The 25,051-nt window shown below is 45.1% G+C and overlaps 1 protein-coding gene across 3 annotated transcripts; it reads right to left on the reverse strand.

Annotated features, from left to right (window-relative positions):
* Nucleotides 1-1,436: 1,436 nt before the first annotated feature.
* cep76 (centrosomal protein 76) lies at nucleotides 1,437-21,884 on the reverse strand. 3 transcript variants are annotated; one of them, XM_031811924.1, is made up of 12 exons: nucleotides 21,605-21,884; nucleotides 21,148-21,303; nucleotides 17,947-18,034; nucleotides 17,617-17,841; nucleotides 16,023-16,208; nucleotides 15,608-15,705; nucleotides 14,214-14,342; nucleotides 12,101-12,295; nucleotides 10,502-10,668; nucleotides 8,815-9,148; nucleotides 3,293-3,510; nucleotides 1,437-2,889 (listed from the first exon to the last, which is right to left on the reverse strand). In XM_031811924.1, exons 1-12 carry the CDS (start codon nucleotides 21,665-21,667, stop codon nucleotides 2,751-2,753), a joined length of 1,998 nt encoding a protein of 665 aa, XP_031667784.1. In that variant the 5' UTR covers nucleotides 21,668-21,884; the 3' UTR covers nucleotides 1,437-2,750. The 3 variants fall into 3 exon arrangements, with proteins under 3 accessions (XP_031667784.1, XP_031667785.1, XP_031667786.1); XM_031811925.1 differs by having other exon boundaries at nucleotides 14,214-14,339; nucleotides 21,605-21,851; XM_031811926.1 differs by lacking the exon at nucleotides 14,214-14,342 and having other exon boundaries at nucleotides 21,605-21,851.
* Between the last annotated feature and the right edge of the window lie 3,167 nt (nucleotides 21,885-25,051).

Genomic DNA, 25,051 nt, shown 5'->3' on the forward strand with positions numbered 1-25,051 from the left:
TTCAGTCAGTTCAACCTTCACCGTCAAAAACCATCAACTTAGTTGTAAAGTGTTTAACTGGTGTTTTATGAATCATTTTGTTTGTCAGTTCAGTAGATGTGGATGTGAGGAGGATGAGAGGGTCGGTATTCTCTAGACAGTGATTACACTGAACAGCATCACTACTGGAGGAATGGAGCCTTTAGTTCAGTCAGTTCAGTAGATGTGGATGTGAGGAGGATGAGAGGGTCGGTATTCTCTAGACAGTGATTACACTGAACAGCATCACTACTGGAGGAATGGAGCCTTTAGTTCAGTCAGTTCAGTAGATGTGGATGTGAGGAGGATGAGAGGGTCGGTATTCTCTAGACAGTGATTACACTGAACAGCATCACTACTGGAGGAATGGAGCCTTTAGTTCAGTCAGTTCAGTAGATGTGGATGTGAGGAGGATGAGAGGGTCGGTATTCTCTAGACAGTGATTACACTGAACAGCATCACTACTGGAGGAATGGAGCCTTTAGTTCAGTCAGTTCAGTAGATGTGGATGTGAGGAGGATGAGAGGGTCGGTATTCTCTAGACAGTGATTACACTGAACAGCATCACTACTGGAGGAATGGAGCCTTTAGTTCAGTCGGTTCAGTAGATGTGGATGTGAGGAGGATGAGAGGGTCGGTATTCTCTAGACAGTGATTACACTGAACAGCATCACTACTGGAGGAATGGAGCCTTTAGTTCAGTCAGTTCAGTAGATGTGGATGTGAGGAGGATGAGAGGGTCGGTATTCTCTAGACAGTGATTACACTGAACAGCATCACTACTGGAGGAATGGAGCCTTTAGTTCAGTCAGTTCAGTAGATGTGGATGTGAGGAGGATGAGAGGGTCGGTATTCTCTAGACAGTGATTACACTGAACAGCATCACTACTGGAGGAATGGAGCCTTTAGTTCAGTCAGTTCAGTAGATGTGGATGTGAGGAGGATGAGAGGGTCGGTATTCTCTAGACAGTGATTACACTGAACAGCATCACTACTGGAGGAATGGAGCCTTTAGTTCAGTCAGTTCAGTAGATGTGGATGTGAGGAGGATGAGAGGGTCGGTATTCTCTAGACAGTGATTACACTGAACAGCATCACTACTGGAGGAATGGAGCCTTTAGTTCAGTCAGTTCAGTAGATGTGGATGTGAGGAGGATGAGAGGGTCGGTATTCTCTAGACAGTGATTACACTGAACAGCATCACTGCTGGAGGAATGGAGCCTTTAGTTCAGTCAGTTCAACCTTCACCGTCTCTGCTGGTCTTCACTCGCCATCTAGTGGTGGAACAATGTAATTACACATCTGTTTATTACCTTCATGGTGGGTTTAAACTCTAGTAATTAAACCTGAATGACTAGATAACAGGAACCAGTTCTGATCAATCAAATTGAGTTAAATTACAATTCAAACTCACTAAATTTTTTAAAAAGTAAATAATTTATTTAGAAAAAAATATATGTAGCTATAAATACATTCTCATAGAGTAAACAAAGTCTGTAATAAGACAGTAGAAAGACAACACATTGTAGTGACAGGAGGGAATCAATAGTTACATATCAGGGAATATATTACATGTTTGGGAATTACAACAAGATCACAGTATCGAATCGCAAAACATCAGGCAGTTAACCCACTGTTCCTAGACCAGTTAACCCACTGTTCCTAGACCAGTTAACCCACTGTTCCTAGACCAGTTAACCCACTGTTCCTAGACCAGTTAACCCAAAACATATGGTATCGGTACCTACAGTAAGTCTGTCAAATCTGTGGTTCTGCCCCTGAACAGGCAGTTAACCCACTGTTCCTAGACCAGTTAACCCAAAACATATGGTATCAGTACCTACAGTAAGTCTGTCAAATCTGTGGTTCTGCCCCTGAACAGGCAGTTAACCCACTGTTCCTAGACCAGTTAACCCACTGTTCCTAGACCAGTTAACCCACTGTTCCTAGACCAGTTAACCCAAAACATATGGTATCAGTACCTACAGTAAGTCTGTCAAATCTGTGGTTCTGCCACTGAACAGGCAGTTGACCCACTGTTCCTAGACCAGTTAACCCACTGTTCCTAGACCAGTTGACCCACTGTTCCTAGACCAGTTGACCCACTGTTCCTAGACCAGTTGACCCACTGTTCCTAGACCAGTTGACCCACTGTTCCTAGACCAGTTGACCCACTGTTCCTAGACCAGTTGACCCACTGTTCCTAGACCAGTTGACCCACTGTTCCTAGACCAGTTAACCCACTGTTCCTAGACCAGTTAACCCACTGTTCCTAGACCAGTTAACCCACTGTTCCTAGACCAGTTGACCCACTGTTCCTAGACCAGTTGACCCACTGTTCCTAGACCAGTTAACCCACTGTTCCTAGACCAGTTAACCCACTGTTCCTAGACCAGTTAACCCACTGTTCCTAGACCAGTTGACCCACTGTTCCTAGACCAGTTGACCCACTGTTCCTAGGCCGTCATTGGTATGGGGAGGTCCCTGGTAATTCAATAGATATGGTATCAGCCCTTCAGTATGGTGTTATTATGGTATGGGGAGGTCCCTGGTAATTCAATAGATATGGTATCAGCCCTTCAGTATGGTGTTATTATGGTATGGGGAGGTCCCTGGTAATTCAATAGATATGGTATCAGCCCTTCAGTATGGTGTTATTATGGTATGGGGAGGTCCCTGGTCCCTTAAACTTGATGTTCCTCCAACGGTGGGGGCGTGTCAAAGGTCAGAGGTCAGAGTACAGAACGATACTTGCAGGCGAACATCACCCAGACGGCACAGGCAGACTCGGGGTACGCAAACACCCGGACACGCACCGCCAGCCTCACGTGGTCCCCACGGCAACACACTATCTCATCACAGAACGGAGACCTGCCCAAACAACAACAGTCACATATCACTTCAGTATCCATGACAACACACACTTCTCCTGTCCTTCATTTACCTGATCAACTTATACAATTGTGAGGTGTCTAAAAGCTGGAAATATTCAGTGTTGCTATAGTTACCTGAGGCAAGTAGCGAAGGCTCGACGTGTGTTGAGGAGCGTTGCTATAGTTACCTGAGGCATGTAGCGAAGGCTCGACGTGTGTTGCGGTGTGTTGCTATAGTTACCTGAGGCAGGTAGAGAAGGCTCGACGTGTGTTGAGGAGCGTTGCTATAGTTACCTGAGGCAAGTAGCGAAGGCTCGACGTGTGTTGCGCGGTGTGTTGCTATAGTTACCTGAGGCAGGTAGCAAAGGCTCACGTGAGTTCCCGTGCGTTGCTATAGTTACCTGAGGCAGGTAGCGAAGGCTCGCCGTGCGTTGTGGTGCAGGAAGTGGATAGGGAAACCTTTGAAGGTGTGTCCGTCCGGCACCGCCCTCCGCACAGCATCCTGGAACTCCTCGTTACCGCAGGAAGTCCCCGTGCAGCGCTCCAGCTCGTACGCCGCCAGGGCGGAGGACAGGACGTAGGACAGGTGGTCATCCCACACTGTGGCCAGGCCAAGGTCCTGGAGGGAGACACAGAGATCTACTATAATACAGACACAGAGATCTACTATAATACAGAGATCTACTATAATACAGACACAGAGATCTACTATAATACAGAGATCTACTATAATACAGAGATCTACTATAATACAGACACAGAGATCTACTATAATACAGACACAGAGATCTACTATAATACAGAGATCTACTATAATACAGACACAGAGATCTACTATAATACAGACACAGAGATCTACTATAATACAGACACAGAGATCTACTATAATAAAGACACAGAGATCTACTATAATACAGACACAGAGATCTACTATAATACAGACACAGAGATCTACTATAATACAGACACAGAGATCTACTACAATACAGACACAGAGATCTACTATAATACAGAAACAGAGCTCTACTATAATACAGACACAGAGATCTACTATAACACAGACACAGAGATCTACTATAATACAGAGATCTACTATAATACAGACACAGAGATCTACTACAATACAGAGATCTACTATAATACAGACCCAGAGATCTACTATAATACAGACACAGAGATCTACTACAATACAGACACAGAGATCTACTATAATACAGACCCTGGAGGGAGACACAGAGATCTACTACAATACAGACACAGAGATCTACTATAACACAGACACAGAGATCTACTATAATACAGAGATCTACTATAATACAGACACAGAGATGTACTATAATACAGAGATCTACTATAATACAAAGATCTACTATAATACAGAGATCTACTATAATACAGACACAGAGATCTACTATAATACAGACACAGAGATCTACTATAATACAGACACAGAGATCTACTATAATACAGAGATCTACTATAATACAGACACAGAGATCTACTACAATACAGAGATCTACTATAATACAGACCCAGAGATCTACTATAATACAGACACAGAGATCTACTACAATACAGACACAGAGATCTACTATAATACAGACCCTGGAGGGAGACACAGAGATCTACTATAATACAGAGATCTACTATAATACAGACACAGAGATCTACTATAATACAGACACAGAGATCTACTATAATACAGACACAGAGATCTACTATAATACAGAGATCTACTATAATACAGAGATCTACTATAATACAGACACAGAGATCTACTATAATACAGACACAGAGATCTACTATAATACAGACACAGAGATCTACTATAATACAGACACAGAGATCTACTATAATACAGAGATCTACTATAATACAGAGATCTACTATAATACAGAGATCTACTATAATACAGACCCAGAGATCTACTATAATACAGACCCAGAGATCTACTATAATACAGACCCAGAGATCTACTATAATACAGACACAGAGATCTACTATAATACAGAGATCTACTATAATACAGAGATCTACTATAATACAGACACAGAGATCTACTATAATACAGACACAGAGATCTACTATAATACAGACACAGAGATCTACTATAATACAGACACAGAGATCTACTATAATACAGAGATCTACTATAATACAGAGATCTACTATAATACAGACACAGAGATCTACTATAACACAGACACAGAGATCTACTATAACACAGACACAGAGATCTACTATAATACAGACACAGAGATCTACTATAACACAGACACAGAGATCTACTATAATACAGACACAGAGATCTACTATAACACAGACACAGATATCTACTATAATACAGACCCAGAGATCTACTATAATACAGACCCAGAGATCTACTATAATACAGACACAGAGATCTACTATAATACAGACACAGAGATCTACTATAATACAGACACAGAGATCTACTATAATACAGAGATCTACTATAATACAGACACAGAGATCTACTATAATACAGACCCAGAGATCTACTATAATACAGACACAGAGATCTACTATAATACAGACACAGAGATCTACTATAATACAGAGATCTACTATAATACAGACACAGAGATCTACTATAATACAGACACAGAGATCTACTATAATACAGAGATCTACTATAATACAGACACAGAGATCTACTATAATACAGACACAGAGATCTACTATAACACAGAGATCTACTATAATACAGACCCTGGAGGGAGACACAGAGATCTACTATAATACAGACACAGAGATCTACTACAATACAGACACAGAGATCTACTATAATACAGAGATCTACTATAATACAGACACAGAGATCTACTATAATACAGACACAGAGATCTACTATAATACAGACCCTGGAGGGAGACACAGAGATCTACTATAATACAGACACAGAGATCTACTATAACACAGAGATATACTATAATACAGACACAGAGATCTACTATAACACAGAGATCTACTATAATACAGACCCTGGAGGGAGACACAGAGATCTACTACAATACAGACACAGAGATCTACTATAATACAGACACAGAGATCTACTATAACACAGACACAGAGATCTACTACAATACAGACACAGAGATCTACTATAATACAGACCCTGGAGGGAGACACAGATATCTACTATAACACAGACACAGAGATCTACTACAATACAGACACAGAGATCTACTATAATACAGACCCAGAGATCTACTATAATACAGACACAGAGATCTACTATAATACAGACACAGAGATCTACTATAATACAGACCCTGGAGGGAGACACAGAGATCTACTATAATACAGACACAGAGATCTACTATAATACAGACACAGAGATCTACTATAATACAGAGATCTACTATAATACAGACACAGAGATCTACTATAATACAGACACAGAGATCTACTATAACACAGACACAGAGATCTACTACAATACAGACACGGAGATCTACTATAATACAGACACAGAGATCTACTATAATACAGACACAGAGATCTACTATAATACAGACACAGAGATCTACTACAATACAGACACAGAGATCTACTATAATACAGACCCTGGAGGGAGACACAGAGATCTACTATAACACAGACACAGAGATCTACTACAATACAGACACAGAGATCTACTATAATACAGACCCTGGAGGGAGACACAGAGATCTACTACAATACAGACCCAGAGATCTACTATAATACAGACAGAGATGTACTATAATACAGACACAGAGATGTACTATAATACAGAGATGTACTATAATACAGACACAGAGATCTACTATAATACAGACCCAGAGATCTACTATAATACAGACCCAGAGATCTACTATAATACAGACCCAGAGATCTACTATAATACAGACACAGAGATCTACTATAATACAGAGATCTACTATAATACAGAGATCTACTATAATACAGACACAGAGATCTACTATAATACAGACACAGAGATCTACTATAATACAGACACAGATGTACTATAATACAGACACAGAGATCTACTATAATACAGACAGAGATCTACTATAATACAGAGATCTACTATAATACAGACACAGAGATCTACTATAATACAGAGATCTACTATAATACAGAGATCTACTATAATACAGACACAGAGATCTACTATAATACAGAGATCTACTATAATACAGAGATCTACTATAATACAGAGATCTACTATAATACAGACACAGAGATCTACTATAATACAGACACAGAGATCTACTATAATACAGACACAGAGATCTACTATAATACAGACACAGAGATCTACTATAATACAGAGATCTACTATAATACAGAGATCTACTATAATACAGACACAGAGATCTACTATAATACAGAGATCTACTATAATACAGAGATCTACTATAATACAGACACAGAGATCTACTATAATACAGAGATCTACTATAATACAGAGATCTACTATAATACAGAGATCTACTATAATACAGACACAGAGATCTACTATAATACAGACACAGAGATCTACTATAATACAGACACAGAGATCTACTATAATACAGACACAGAGATCTACTATAATACAGACACAGAGATCTACTATAATACAGAGATCTACTATAATACAGAGATCTACTATAATACAGACACAGAGATCTACTATAATACAGACACAGAGATCTACTATAATACAGAGATCTACTATAATACAGACACAGAGATCTACTACAATACAGACCCAGAGATCTACTATAATACAGACACAGAGATGTACTATAATACAGACACAGAGATCTACTATAATACAGAGATCTACTATAATACAGAGATCTACTATAATACAGACACAGAGATCTACTATAATACAGACACAGAGATCTACTATAATACAGAGATCTACTATAATACAGAGATCTACTATAATACAGAGATCTACTATAATACAGACACAGAGATCTACTATAATACAGAGATCTACTATAATACAGACACAGAGATCTACTATAATACAGACACAGAGATCTACTATAATACAGACACAGAGATCTACTATAATACAGACACAGAGATCTACTATAATACAGACACAGAGATCTACTATAATACAGACACAGAGATCTACTATAATACAGAGATCTACTATAATACAGAGATCTACTATAATACAGACACAGAGATCTACTACAATACAGACACAGAGATCTACTACAATACAGACACAGAGATCTACTATAATACAGACACAGAGATCTACTATAATACAGACACAGAGATCTACTATAATACAGACACAGAGCTCTACTATAACACAGACACAGAGCTCTACTATAACACAGACACAGAGATCTACTATAATACAGACACAGAGATCTACTATAATACAGAGATCTACTATAATACAGAGATCTACTATAATACAGACACAGAGATCTACTATAATACAGACACAGAGATCTACTACAATACAGACACAGAGATCTACTATAATACAGACACAGAGATCTACTATAATACAGACACAGAGATCTACTATAATACAGACACAGAGCTCTACTATAACACAGACACAGAGCTCTACTATAACACAGACACAGAGCTCTACTATAACACAGACACAGAGATCTACTATAATACAGACACAGAGATCTACTATAATACAGACACAGATCCTGTACTGTAGAGACACAACATGACTAGACACACAGAGACCATGTTAATATCCTGTACTGTAGATATACATGACTAGACACACAGAGACCATGTTAATATCCTGTACTGTAGATATACATGACTAGACACACAGAGACCATGTTAACATCCTGTACTATAGAGACACAACATGACTGACAGGTATGGGCTCTGACAGGTGTTACAGGTTAAACTGAACCAACCTGTATGCCGTTGTTCGTACTCTCACCTTCCTGTGTTCCACCACCAGGTACCTCAGCTCCAGTTCCAGCTGGTTGGAGGCAGCGCTGGGCTCCAGGGAGGGGCCACAGAGAGGAGGTAGAGGGGGCAGAGAGGTGGTGCTGCCTGGGGAGCAGACTGAGCCAACAGCCTCCTCACTCATAGCCTTCCACTGGGACTGGTTGTGGAAGTCGAACGAGCAGAGTTCCACGGCGTCCGACGGCTGGCAGTTGGCCAGGAAGGACCTGTGGTTGAACACACAGCCGATGGTCCTGTAGGGATAGGAGGGGCGGGGCTGGGGGGCCAGGGGAGGGGCATCTGGGTCAATGGCCTGGTGGAGGTACCTGAAACAAACAATGGTTGAATAGGTAGAAATATATTGTGTAGAACAGACATGCCACTGACGTACAGACTAGAGTGAGGGATCATCGCAGCTCTATTCATAACCATGCTGCACCCTGGTGAAGGGGACTCCGTTAACCTATCAGAAACTCCGCCAGAGAGACAGAGGACTTAATTGTTGCAGGTGTTGTTAAGCCCAGTTCACATTTAAAACACCTCTGATGTGTTTTATGCAGTTGAAGAACACAGTTTGTTTGATCTGAAACAGTGTGGTTTTAGGAACATCTCACGTTGGCTGTTGGAGTTTCCAAAATTCAACATGTCAAATCTTAGCGAAAAACTTGCGACTCGCTTTAGAGAGAACAGTGCGCTGACTTTCTGTGTTCAGCCAAGCAGACAGCTAGTTGTTTTGCTGCAGTAACAGCTAGCTGTTTTGCTGCAGTAATACCTAGCCTAGCTTGTTGATATTTCTCTGACGAAAAGTGTGTAACTTTCCTGGTGAATGTATTTCATGAAACTTGTTTGCTGCAACACCTAGCGGCTACAACACCTAGCGGCTACAACACCTAGCGGCTACAACACCTAGCGGCTACAACACCTAGCGGCTACAACACCTAGTGGCTACAACACCTTGTTGCCTTGCTGCTACAACACCTTACTGCTACAACACCTAGCGGCTACAACACCTAGCGGCTACAACACCTAGCGGCTACAACACCTAGTGGCTACAACACCTAGTAGCTACAACACCTAGTGGCTACAACACCTTGTTGCCTTGCTGCTACAACACCTTACTGCTACAACACCTAGCGGCTACAACACCTAGCGGCTACAACACCTAGCGGCTACAACACCTAGCTGCTACAACATCTTACTGCTACAACTGTCCAGTCGTGTGTCCTCTGAAACATGACCCGACAAACCGCACTTCTTAACACCCGCCCGCTAAACCCGGAAGCCAGCCGCACCACCGTGTCAGAGGAAACACCGCCGGTTTAACCCGGAAGCCAGCTGCACCACCGTGTCAGAGGAAACACTGTTCAACTGACCATCGAAGTCAGCCTGCAGGCGCCCGGCCCGCCACATGGAGTCGCTAGAGTGCGATGAGCCAATTGTGCACCGTTTTATGGGACTCCCGGTCAAGGCCGGTTGTGACACAGCCTGTGACCAAACCCGGGTCTGTAGTGACGCCTCAAGTACTGCGATACAGTGCCTCAGACCGCTTGCCACTCGGGAGACCCTGGGCTGGTCTTTTTGAACGTCTCGTCTTCAGGTCAGTAACAACATTGTGAAACAGTCTGGTTGTGTCTTGTCTCAGGTGGGGCCGTTGTATCTGAACCAGGCTTCAGTCTCACCTGTGTGCGGTCAGGCTCTCCCAGAAGGTGATGGTGCTGTCAGTGCCCCTGGTCATCACCCAGGTGTGTGCCAGGCTCTTGGGCTTAGTGCCAACACACACGTAGGCATCCAGGCCGAACCCCAGCAGCAGACTGCACAGCAGGGTGGCATGGTCCTCACAGTCGCCCTGGAAACACACAACCAATCAGATCAGAGAGATGTCACAGTCTCCCTGGAAACACCAAAAACATAATGTCTCAGATCCTAACTCTAACCCACAGGGCTGGTCATCATGTCTCAGTTCCTAACTCCAACCCACAGGGCTGGTCATCATGTCTCAGTTCCTAACTCCAACCCACAGGGCTGGTCATCATGTCTCGGTTCCTAACTCGAACCCACAGGGCTGGTCATCATGTCTCAGTTCCTAACTCTAACCCACAGGGCTGGTCATCATGTCTCAGTTCCTAACTCCAACCCACAGGGCTGGTCATCATGTCTCAGTTCCTAACTCCAACCCACAGGGCTGGTCATCATGTCTCAGTTCCTAACTCCAACCCACAGGGCTGGTCATCATGTCTCAGTTCCTAACTCCAACCCACAGGGCTGGTCATCATGTCTCAGTTCCTAACTCCAACCCACAGGGCTGGTCATCATGTCTCAGTTCCTAACTCTAACCCACAGGGCTGGTCATCATGTCTCAGTTCCTAACTCTAACCCACAGGGCTGGTCATCATGTCTCAGTCTGGTCTCAGTTCCTAACTCCAACCCACAGGGCTGGTCATCATGTCTCAGTTCCTAACTCTAACCCACAGGGCTGGTCATCATGTCTCAGTTCCTAACTCCAACCCACAGGGCTGGTCATCATGTCTCAGTTCCTAACTCTAACCCACAGGGCTGGTCATCATGTCTCAGTTCCTAACTCTAACCCATAGGGCTGGTCATCATGTCTCAGTTCCTAACTCCAACCCACAGGGCTGGTCATCATGTCTCAGTTCCTAACTCTAACCCACAGGGCTGGTCATCATGTCTCAGTTCCTAACTCTAACCCACAGGGCTGGTCATCATGTCTCAGTCTGGTCTCAGTTCCTAACTCTAACCCACAGGGCTGGTCATCATGTCTCAGTTCCTAACTCTAACCCACAGGGCCGGTCATCGCTGGTCATCATGTCTCAGAGGATAGAGGAGGAGGAGAGGATAGAGGAGGAGGAGAGGAGAGGAGAGGAGAGGATAGAGGAGGTTAGAGGAGGAGGGGAGGGGAGAGCATAGAGGAGGAGGAGGAGGAGAGGAGAGGAGAGGAGAGGAGAGGAGAGGAGAGGAGAGGAGAGGAGAGGAGAGGAGAGGAGATAGAAGAGGATAGGGGAGGGGAGAGGATAGAAAAGGGGAGGCATTTATTCATTCTGCTGCACTGGGGAAATCCCAAGAACCGTCCATCAGGATATAAATAAATCTTCTCATAACAGACCGTTTAACCGTTTCAGAAATCAATTATTTTACAATTCCACCACTGACGATTAGAACACAGAGAGATGAGTTCAGAGGTTAAAGACGTCATAGCATTACAGCTGTCTAAATGCTTAAAGCTGTGTGTGTGTGTGGTTGAGAACAGAGCCGGTCCTCACCTTGTTTCTACAGAGGAAGGCGAGAAGGGAGCACCACTGCTCCTGTTTGCCCCCTCCTCCTCCCCCCACCACGGGGGCTTTCTCCAGGCCCAGCAGGCTAACGAAGCGGGCCGCCTGACGGGGACTCTCCAGGAGACGACCAGCACGCAGGACACGCACGTAGGAACACACCGGCCTGTTGACGCCGTTCTCATCCTGCAAGCAACACAGCAAAGTTCAAATACAGCCCGGATAACATCCAGCACGGCACGGCTAACACCCAGCACGGCTACCACCCAGCACGGCACGGCTAACACCCAGCACAGCACGGCTAACAACCAGCACGGCACGGCTAACACCCAGCACGGCACGGCTAACACCCAGCACGGCTAACACCCAGCCCGGATAACACCCAGCACGGCACGGCTAACACCCAGCCCGGCTAACACCCAGCCCGGCTAACACCCAGAACGGCACGGCTACCACCCAGCACGGCTACCACCCAGCACGGCTACCACCCAGCACGGCACGGCTAACACCCGGCACCGCACGGCTAACACCCGGCACGGCACGGCTAACACCCGGCACGGCATGGCTAACACCCGGCACGGCACGGCTAACACCCGGCACGGCACGGCTAACACCCGGCACGGCACGGCTAACACCCGGCACGGCACGGCTAACACCCGGCACGGCACGGCTAACACCCGGCACGGCACGGCTAACACCCGGCACGGCTAACACCCGGCACGGCACGGCTAACACCCGGCACGGCACGGCTAACACCCGGCACGGCACGGCTAACACCCGGCACGGCACGGCTAACACCCGGCACGGCACGGCTAACACCTGGCACAGCACGGCTAACACCCGGCACGGCTAACACACTGTCCGGTTGACACCCAGCACGGCTAACACCCAGCACGGCTAACACCCAGCACGGCTAACACCCAGCACGGCTAACACCCAGCACGGCTAACACCCGGCACAGCACGGCTAACACCAAGCACGGCTAACACCCGGCACGGCTAACACCCGGCACGGCTAACACCCGGCACGGCTAACACCCGGCCCGGCACGGCACGGCTAACACCCGGCACGGCTAACACCCGGCACAGCACGGCTAACACCCGGCACGGCTAACACCCAGCACGGCTAACACCCAGCACGGCTAACACACTGTCCGGTTGACACCCAGCACGGCTAACACCCAGCACGGCTAACACCCAGCACGGCTAACACCCAGCACGGCTAACACCCAGCACGGCTAACACACTGTCCGGTTGACACCCAGCACGGCTAACACCCAGCGCGGCTAACACCCAGCGCGGCTAACACACTGTCCGGCTAACACCCAGCACGGCTAACACCCAGCACGGCTAACACCCAGCACGGCTAACACACTGTCCGGTTGACACCCAGCACGGCTAACACCCAGCACGGCTAACACCCAGCACGGCTAACACCCAGCACGGCTAACACCCAGCACGGCTAACACCCAGCACGGCTAACACCCAGCACGGCTAACACCCAGCACGGCTAACACCCAGCACGGCTAACACCCAGCACGGCTAACACCCAGCACGGCTGACACCCAGCACGGCTAACACACTGTCCGGTTGACACCCAGCACGGCTAACACCCAGCACGGCTAACACCCAGCACGGCTAACACCCAGCACGGCTAACACCCAGCACGGCTAACACCCAGCACGGCTAACACCCAGCACGGCTAACACCCAGCACGGCTAACACCCAGCACGGCTAACACCCAGCACGGCTAACACCCAGCACGGCTAACACCCAGCACGGCTAACACACTGTCCGGTTGACACCCAGCACGGCTAACACCCAGCACGGCTAACACCCAGCACGGCTAACACCCAGCACGGCTAACACCCAGCACGGCTAACACCCAGCACGGCTAACACCCAGCACGGCTAACACCCAGCACGGCTAACACCCAGCACGGCTAACACCCAGCACGGCTAACACCCAGCACGGCTAACACCCAGCACGGCTAACACCCAGCACGGCTAACACCCAGCACGGCTAACACACTGTCCGGTTGTTTTTTTACTATTATTAAACACATCAGTATTATATTAATACACAAGTATTAACAATGTGAGGACCTGAGCAAAGATCTTGACCAGTTTGGATTGGTTGGCCTGTCTGATCTCTAGAAACTCTCTCCACCACTGTTTCGCATAAACCAGAAACAGCCTCTCCTTCTCCGCCGTCTTCTGCCGCTCCAGGGACTGCTGCAGACAATAAACACCAGTAACAATCACTATCAACCCCTGTCTCTTAGAGACTGCTGCAGACAATAAACACCAGGAACAACCCCTGCTTCTTAGAGACTGCTGCAGACAATAAACACCAGGAACAACCCCTGTCTCTTAGAGACTGCTGCAAACAATAAACACCAGTAACAATCACTATCAACCCCTGCCTCTTAGAGAGGAACCATAGGTCTGCCTCTTAGGGAGGAACCATAGGTCTGCCTCTTAGGGAGGAACCATAGGTCTGCCTCTTAGGGAGGAACCATAGGTCTGCCTCTTAGGGAGGAACCATAGGTCTGCCTCTTAGGGAGGAACCATAGGTCTGCCTCTTAGGGAGGAACCATAGGTCTGCCTCTTAGGGAGGAACCATAGGTCTGCCTCTTAGGGAGGAACCATAGGTCTGCCTCTTAGGGAGGAACCATAGGTCTGCCTCTTAGGGAGGAACCATAGGTCTGCCTCTTAGGGAGGAACCATAGGTCTGCCTCTTAGGGAGGAACCATATGTCTGCCTCTTAGGAAGGAACAATATAAATGTCTGCCTCTTAGGAAGGAACCATATAAATGTCTGCCTCTTAGGAAGGAACCATATAAATGTCTGCCTCTTAGGAAGGAACCATATGTCTGCCTCTTAGGAAGGAACCATATAAATGTCTGCCTCTTAGGAAGGAACCATATAAATGTCTGCCTCTTAGGGAGGAACCATATAAATGTCTGCCTCTTAGGGAGGAACCATATAAATGTCTCCCTCTTAGGGAGGAACCATATAAATGTCTGCCTCTTAGGAAGGAACAATATGTCTGCCTCTTAGGAAGGAACAATATGTCTGCCTCTTAGGAAGGAACCATATAAATGTCTGCCTCTTAGGAAGGAACCATATGTCTGCCTCTTAGGAAGGAACCATATGTCTGCCTCTTAGGAAGGAACCATATGTCTGCCTCTTAGGAAGGAACCATATGTCTGCCTCTTAGGAAGGAACCATATGTCTGCCTCTTAGGAAGGAACCATATAAATGTCTGCCTCTTAGGGAGGAACCATATAAATGTCTGCCTCTTAGGAAGGAACCATATAAATGTCTGCCTCTTAGGAAGGAACCATATAAATGTCTGCCTCTTAGGAAGGAACCATATAAATGTCTGCCTCTTAGGAAGGAACCATATAAATGTCTGCCTCTTAGGAAGGAAGATGTCAGTGAATCACAGCGTGACAACATGACAGAGCAGAGCAGCATTGCGACCAGTCTCTGACCTGTGTGGTAATGATGTCAGGTGACAGGATCTCTGACAGAGGAGGGTAAAGGTCAAGACTCATGTTGAGTACACCAGCCGTCACCTTACATTCACTACCTGTTAGGATACAGAGGAGATATACTGAACACCTGTTAGGATACAGAGGAGATATACTGAACATCTGTTAGGACAGACCAGCTGTTACCTTACACTCACAACCTGTTAGGACAGAACAGAAACACCTTACACTCACTACCGACAGTTGGAACAGAACAGAAACCCAGAACAGCAGACAGGATGTGTTCCCTCTCTTTTGTCTTTAATTTCTATGTATTTAACTGGGTGTAAATCAGGCTAATTCAGAGAAAATGCAGGTTAATTTTCCTTCAGAAAATTAAACCTCAAATAGTTTAACCCAACCCTAGTGTCCTTACCGACTCCAAGCAGTTCTACGGCAATGCTGGTCTTCCCAGAGGGAGAGGAGAGGACGGTCCTCCAGTCCAGGAAGTAAGAGGAGACCAGGGTGGTCTCGCTGGACGTGTCTCTCTTTATCAACACCAGGTGTACCGGGTCACATATAGACAACATCGTGGTGGCATCTGCCATCTTACTGCCATCGCCTGTAAGACACAGAGACAAAGGAAGGTCACGGACAATAAGCCTGTTCAGAGATGATCAATTATTACGTTGTTGTTGTTGTTGGTAGTACCCCCTTTTCCTCCCCAATTCCCATCTTGTCTCATCGCTGCAACTCCCCAACGGGCTCTGGAGACGAGTCGTGCGTCCTCTGAAACGTGACCCGACAAACCACGCTTCTTAACACAGCCGGTTTAACCCGGAAGCCAGCCGCACCACCGTGTCAGAGGAAACACCGCCGGTTTAACCCGGAAGCCAGCCGCACCACCGTGTCAGAGGAAACACCTCCTGTTTAACCCGGAAGCCAGCCGCACCACCGTGTCAGAGGAAACACCGCCTGTTTAACCCGGAAGCCAGCCGCACCACCGTGTCAGAGGAAACACCGTTCAAACTGACGACCGAGGTCAGCCTGCAGGCGCCTGGCCCGCCACAAGGAGTCGCTAGAGCTCAATGAGCCAAGTATCCTATAGTAAACTATAGTAAACAGGACTACTAGTAAACAGGACTACTATATCCTTAGGTTATATCCTTCCTGTTTGGCCCTGTCCGGGGGTGTCCTCGGATGGGGCCACAGTGTCTCCTGACCCCTCCTGTCTCAGCCTCCAGTATTTATGCTGCAGTAGTTTATGTGTCGGGGGGCTGGGGTCAGTTTGTTATATCTGGAGTACTTCTCCTGTCCTATTCGGTGTCCTGTGTGAATCTAAGTGTGCGTTCTCTAATTCTCTCCTTCTCTCTTTCTTTCTCTCTCTCGGAGGACCTGAGCCCTAGGACCATGCCCCAGGACTACCTGACATGATGACTCCTTGCTGTCCCCAGTCCACCTGGCCATGCTGCTGTTCCAGTTTCAACTGACCTGAGCCCTAGGACCATGCCCCAGGACTACCTGACATGATGACTCCTTGCTGTCCCCAGTCCACCTGGCCATGCTGCTGCTCCAGTTTCAACTTCCACCTGACTGTGCTGCTGCTCCAGTTTCAACTGTTCTGCCTTATTATTATTCGACCATGCTGGTCATTAATGAACATTTGAACATCTTGGCCATGTTCTGTTATAATCTCCACCCGGCACAGCCAGAAGAGGACTGGCCACCCCACATAGCCTGGTTCCTCTCTAGGTTTCTTCCTAGGTATTGGCCTTTCTAGGGAGTTTTTCCTAGCCACCGTGCTTCTACACCTGCATTGCTTGCTGTTTGGGGTTTTAGGCTGGGTTTCTGTACAGCACTGATGTACGAAGGGCTATATAAATAAATTTGATTTGATTACTAGTAAACAGGACTGATAGTAAACATGACCGCTTTACAACAGGGATTAAAGATAAATTAAAGGAGGCAATGTTGTCTACAGTAAACCAGTTGTGTAACATCAGGCAGTCAGGAAGTCAACCCGTCTGTACCCAGGCCCTCTCTGTGTATCTCCAGCAGGAAGCCCTCCTGCAGGTCTGGCTCACAGGCACAGGGGACAGGCTTGGAGTGGAAGCGCTGGTTCCTGAAGTGCAGGTAGAGGGTGAAGGTGGAGCAGACCTGACCAGGTAGAGGCTCTGGCTCCTGGAGGTGCTCTAGAAAGGCCTTACCCCCCAGGACCTGGAGGTACAGGTACCTCCTCGCTGGGTCCATGTTGGCTGGGAGGACAGAAATACAATCATTTGACACTGAACAGTAGTAAGGGAACGTCAGGTGCTACAAGAGACTGCTCGTTCAATCTCCCCGGTAACAGTTTGTCTTACTTTTCTTGAGCTTCGTCGGGTCCTTGTCAATAAAGTGAGTTGCAGGCTTCGGAGTGTTCTGGAGTCCTAACTCTGTGTCAGGCACTTCCTGTCAAAACACCGTCAACGTTATGAAGGTACGGAAGCCCAGAGAGGACATAAAACAAACGCCTCATTATGTTGAGATCACAACTTATTTATGTCATGAACACTACAAACCCCCTCATTATGTTGAGATCACAACTTATGTCATGAACACTACAAACCCCCTCATTATGTTGAGATCACAACTTATTTATGTCAGGAACACTACAAACCCCCTCATTATGTTGAGATCACAACTTATTTATGTCAGGAACACTACAAACCCCCTCATTATGTTGAGATCACAACTTATTTATGTCAGGAACACTACAAACCTCCTCATTATGTTGAGATCACAACTTATTTATGTCAGGAACACTACAAACCCCCTCATTATGTTGAGATCACAACTTATTTATGTCAGGAACACTACAAACCCCCTCATTATGTTGAGATCACAACTTATTTATGTCAGGAACACTACAAACCCCCTCATTATGTTGAGATCACAACTTATTTATGTCAGGAACACTACAAACCCCCTCATTATGTTGAGATCACAACTTATTTATGTCAGGAACACTACAAACCCCCTCATTATGTTGAGATCACAACTTATTTATGTCAGGAACACTACAAACCCCCTCATTATGTTGAGATCACAACTTATTTATGTCAGGAACACTACAAACCCCCTCATTATGTTGAGATCACAACTTATGTCATGAACACTACAAACCCCCTCATTATGTTGAGATCACAACTTATGTCATGAACACTACAAACCCCCTCATTATGTTGAGATCACAACTTATTTATGTCATGAACACTACAAACCCCCTCATTATGTTGAGATCACAACTTATGTCATTAACACTACAAACCCCCTCATTATGTTGAGATCACAACTTATGTCATGAACACTACAAACCCCCTCATTATGTTGAGATCACAACTTATGTCATGAACACTACAAACCCCCTCATTATGTTGAGATCACAACTTATTTATGTCATGAACACTACAAACCCCCTCATTATGTTGAGATCACAACTTATGTCATGAACACTACATAACAAACGTTGTTTTGTTGAGATGACGAGATAAACTCTACAGATAGGAGTGGATCAGAGCCCATGTTTTTATTGACTGCTACACTAAGGGATGGTACATTTCATGCTGACATCATGCTTTCATTTGTGTTTGGAGATCATTATCAGTTTCTACGTTAGAATGTGAACCAGATAAATGTCCCTTTAGAGCTAATGGGGCATCTATGCCCTTAACTATGCCTGACAGGCAGCCTTGTCTACCAGGCTGTCCGCCGACCCCCGAGACCACAGCCAATCGCATGCAAGCAACAACGCAGCTAACTTGGCTCGTCTTGTGAGTGAGTAAGCGAGCTAGCAAGGTAGTTTTGTCAGCTAGCGAGCTTGTTATCTGTGCTGGTTGTTAGCTTGCATACCTGATATGTGTTTATCTGTAAGGGACACTGTATGTTTTATGGATGCTATTTACAGAGTGGGTGAGCTTCATTCCTGACAGGCTGATCAGATTCAATAGCAGCCTCAGGATGCTGCCTCTGAGCCTCTCAGGATGCTGTTTCATATGGAAGGCTCCTTGCAGACAGCATACTGACTTACCAGCCTCTGAGGCTGCTGTTGAATCTGATCTAGCTCTGAGGCTGCTATAGAATCTGATCTAGCTCTGAGGCTGCTATAGAATCTGATCTAGCTCTGAGACTGCTGGGGAATCTGATCTAGCTCTGAGACTGCTATATAATCTGATCTAGCTCTGAGGCTGCTATAGAATCTGATCTAGCTCTGAGGCTGCTATTGAATCTGATCTAGCTCTGAGGCTGCTATTGAATCTGATCTAGCTCTGAGGCTGCTATAGAATCTGATCTAGCTCTGAGACTGCTGGGGAATCTGATCTAGCTCTGAGGCTGCTATAGAATCTGATCTAGCTCTGAGGCTGCTATAGAATCTGATCTAGCTCTGAGGCTGCTATAGAATCTGATCTAGCTCTGAGGCTGCTATAGAATCTGATCTAGCTCTGAGGCTGCTATAGAATCTGATCTAGCTCTGAGGCTGCTATAGAATCTGATCTAGCTCTGAGGCTGCTATAGAATCTGATCTAGCTCTGAGACTGCTGGGGAATCTGATCTAGCTCTGAGGCTGCTATAGAATCTGATCTAGCTCTGAGGCTGCTATAGAATCTGATCTAGCTCTGAGACTGCTATAGAATCTGATCTAGCTCTGAGGCTGCTATTGAATCTGATCTAGCTCTGAGGCTGCTATAGAATCTGATCTAGCTCTGAGGCTGCTATAGAATCTGATCTAGCTCTGAGGCTGCTATAGAATCTGATCTAGCTCTGAGGCTGCTATAGAATCTGATCTAGCTCTGAGGCTATTGAATCTGATCTAGCTCTGAGGCTGCTATTGAATCTGATCAGCCTGCCAGGAATAGAGCACAACTACTCTGGATTATATGCATGAACCTATAAAGCACCGACAGCTAATCCGCATGCAAGGAGCTTTACCTATGAAACTGCCTCTAAAGGCAGCATCCTGATTCATCAGCCTCTGAGGCTGAAATTGAATCTGATCAGCCTGTCAGGAATGGAGTTGATCCACTGTACATTTAAATATTATCCACAAAACAAATAGTGTCCATTATAGTTATACACATATCAGTTATGCAAGCTAACAATCAGCATAGACAACTTTCTAGTAAGACGATCCAGCTAACTAGCCAAGTTAGCTGCGTTGTTCCTTGCATGCGATTGGCTGTGGTCTTGGGGGCAGCACACAGCCTGGGAGACAGGACTGCTTGTCAGGCATTGTTCGGGGCTTAAATGCCCCAGGAGTGCATTGTGACCAATACAGCCACAGGACTCCTTGATGAGGTGGTTAAATCCTGCATGGTGCATCTGAACAAATGAATGGATGATGCGTGGTACTTTCGATTATCTCGTGGTCTCATTTAAACAACGTTTGTTATGTAGCGATCATGAGAGAAGTTGTGATCTCGACATAACGAGGGAATTCATTGTTGTGTATATTCATGTCCTCTCTGAACTTCTGTAGAAAGCTGCATTCATAAAACGTGCTGAACAGAGGATTTCCCAGAACTCACCTTGGAGAAATGAAGATCCTTCATGACATCGTCTACGATTCCCCTGCGTTGCAGAGCCCGGAGGAAGTCCTCCTCAGACAGAGAGCTATGTCCAGGGTCCAGATCCTCTCTCACGGTCTCCGCCAACACATCCCTGATCTTCGCATGGATGTTCATCTGACAAAACACACGTTACTACTAGTCACTAAATCTTAGAACAGAATGGTTCAACTCCTGGCTGTTCTCCCTCAATGGCAACAGTCTCTCTTTAACTAGAAGTGTTTCCCTGTACATAGCTAGATACAGTGAATTAATCTGTGCATGACTTGTGTCATGCACAAAGTAGACGTCCTAACCGACTTGCCGAAACAATAGTTTGTTAACAAGACATTTGTGGAGTGGTTTAAAAACGAGTTTTAATGACTTCATAGCTATCAGATTGGTAATGATTATTTTAAATGCTTCGGTAACTAGCTACCTTGATCAGATGGTTGTGTATGATCTGCTTTAGTTCAGATGCTTTCTCCGGTGGCAGAGACATCTCGGTAGACTTCCACCCGCGTTTCGCCCGTTTTACTAAATGAACACTGTACGTGTGGTAAGAAGTGCTACATGTAAATGGCTTATAGTTGTCTTATTTGCCTGAATAACACGAAGGATCGGGAAAATCCATCTGCAAAAACTTCAATCCCAGACCTCCACAACAATAACAACTGCCAGTTCAAACTGTGGCGGAAAAGGAAGCGGGCATGTGTCTTCCTCATTGCCTGAAGCGGTTCGTCTAATTAAAGTCTCAACTAAGGACAAAACCATTCCATTAAATAACAATAATCACACGTATTACATAAAACCATCACTTTTTGAGGACTGAGTCTTGTTTAACGTGTATTTGCTTTATTTTCATTCAATATTTTACATTTCTATAAATCGTCAGCGATAAACTACTCGGTTATAGAAGGACCCACAAGGACCAGTTTGTAGTTTGAGAACTGATTGTAGTTTTCTCAGAGATACTTTTCAGGAGACGTGAAACGCCCATTGTGTGCGTTGTCCATGCGTCGTCGATGGGCCGCGCCGTGCATCGACGTAATGGCGAAAACAACCGAGTGAAAACGAAAACAACCGAGTGAAAACGAAAGTTGAGGAAGATGAATTCAGGGCAGGTGTTTCTGCAACTGATGAAAGTCGGACACTAATATGTTTTTTCGACAGCAAGGCTCAACATGGCGCTGTTGCCATTGTTTAGAAGTAAAACATAGCTCCAACCCCCATATCACACACTCACAAGCTGAAATATTTAGGGTACATTATGCAATCAATCATTGAGAGAGCCTCTAAAATCACATTTATTTGTATTACTTCACTGTACATGAATCGTGGTAAAGTTGGTCCCTTACGAAAATGTACCATGGTAGTAAAATAAAACAATAAATACCATGATAACATTACTATTATGGTTTTGGGGGCACTACCATGGCAGGAAAATACCTTGGTACTGATGCAAATGCCATGGAATTTTCCTGCCATGGTAGTGACCAAAAAAACATGATCGTACCATGGTAGTTTTTTCATTGTACTACTACAGCAGGAAAATACCATGGTATTTTACTGCCATGGTAGTGACCCCAAAAACATTTGTTACATGGTATTAGCTACCATGGTAAAATGAACCATGGTACAGCGATGTAAAAAACACCATGGTTTTGTACTAGCAGCATGTGGTGAAACATGAAAGCATGGTAGTTGTATACAATGTATTATGGTGGTCTGTGTCCCACCGTTTTTGGGGTAAAGTGACCAAAAAACCTAGTAATTTATGGTACTCACACAATGCAACATTGACTACTAGCTCTGCAATGGCAAAGCGTAGTACCCTCTTAAACCCTGTTAACTCAGTGAAAAACCACAGCAGACATGGTCTAGTTGTGTAGTGTACCCTCTTAAACCCTGTTAACTCAGTGAAAAACCACAACATGGTCTAGTAGTGTACCCTATTAAACCTTGGGACCTGGACAGGGTATGGTGAGAAGAATGAATGGAGTCTGAAACAATGAAGATTTAAAATAATTTATCAGGGGCTTCTCTCTTCAATACAGTTGTCTCTCTCTTATTCAGCTGACTTGGATACTCATATACAATTCTAAATAGCCAACATACTAAAAACTATTTGTAAAAAGGTATACATCCTCATCTTATCTCATAGATACATTCATCATATAATTGTCAACCTTTCCCTAAAAACAGGAAGTGATGTGTTCCTGTTTCCACTCTGTGTGAACAGCCGCTCGTTGGTCCTGTTGCCATGACACCCCCCAGGCTAGCTTGACCGTTAGCTTCTATGCTAACGGATCAACTAATTAAACTATCAAAACGTCAACAACAACAATACTACATTTACTCCCCCCGCTTCTTGGTGTTTCATACCATATGCTTTATAACTCGCTCACCCGGATAACGTTTAAAATATATTCCGTTTATCTGGTGTCTGTGTCATTCGGCTGCCCCGGCAGGCTAGTGAGAGAACCGCTGTGGAGAGAGACAGAACGGGAAGAGACCACTACAGCGACCGGCTCCATCTGCGGCCCGAAACAAGCGCTACACCCCTTGACGATAAATAGTGTAAATGATTAAAACATGCCAAAGATTAGGCTACCATATCTCTCACATTTCAGATTGGCAACACAGGGAACCCAAACATGAGAAGCAAAAAAAAAACGGTACTATCAATACATAAGTATGATCACTTTTAATTTGACGTTACAGACAAACTAGGATCAACAACAGCAGCCTGCCTCTGACTTCATGAGAAACTTGCCTATACTAGTATATACATTTTTGAAAACTTTTACTTACCTACATTCCTAAAGAAAATCATGTACTTTTTACTCCATACATTTTCCCTTGTTAGGAAAACAGTCCAATTCACACAGGTATCAGGAGAACACCTGGTCATCCCTGCTGCCTCTGATCTAGCAGACTCACTGAACACAAATGCATCTTTTGTCAATTATGTTGGAGTGTGCCCCTGGCTATCCGCAAATGTTAAAAACAAGAACATTTTGCCGTCTGCTCTGCTTAATATAAGGAATTTGAAATGATTTATATTTTTACTTTTGATATTTGAGTATATTTAAAATCGGGGGGAACATAATTACAAATCATTTGTAGACTGAAAATATATTTTAGTCAAACATGATCTGTGTGGGCTTCTTGCTGTCAATTTGTAAACCGCTTACATTTGTATACAATCACATCTCTCCCTTCTAAATGAACACGGGATTTCAGCTCCAATCACATCTGTCCCTTCTAAATGAACACGGGATTTCAGTTCCTTCTAAGACCTGTGTAGAAGCATCATTGATTGAAAGCGGATCAACTCAGCCATAAGCATGTACGGTTTAAAAAATACATTTTATTGGACAAGTTCAGGTTGTTTTTTAAACATTATCAGTCAGGTTGTGACTGCACAGTTACAAAACTCACCTGAATCTCATGGGAAACAACAAACAAATGTTATGGTCCATGCTGTTCTGAGGCCAGCATTACCGAGGCCAGTATTACCGAGCCAAGTATTACCGAGCCCAGTATTACCGAGACCAGTATTACTGAGCCAAGTATTACCGAGACCAGCATTACCGAGGCCAGCATTACAGAGGCCAGCATTACCGAGGCCAGCATTACAGAGGCCAGTATTACTGAGCCAAGTATTACCGAGGCCAGCATTACCGAGGCCAGTATTTACCGAGGCCAGTATTTACCGAGGCCAGTAATTTACCGAGGACCAGCATTTCCGAGGCCAGCATTACCGAGGCCAGCATTACCTGCCTAAACCATAACCAATGGTGGAGGATCGTCCAGTGTCATCACAATGTTGGAGTCCCAAATGGAACCCTTTCCCCTATATAGTGCACTACTATTGACCAGA

The sequence above is a fragment of the Oncorhynchus kisutch genome, unplaced genomic scaffold, assembly GCF_002021735.2.
Source record: "Oncorhynchus kisutch isolate 150728-3 unplaced genomic scaffold, Okis_V2 Okis02a-Okis13b_hom, whole genome shotgun sequence".
NCBI lineage: Eukaryota > Metazoa > Chordata > Actinopteri > Salmoniformes > Salmonidae > Oncorhynchus > Oncorhynchus kisutch.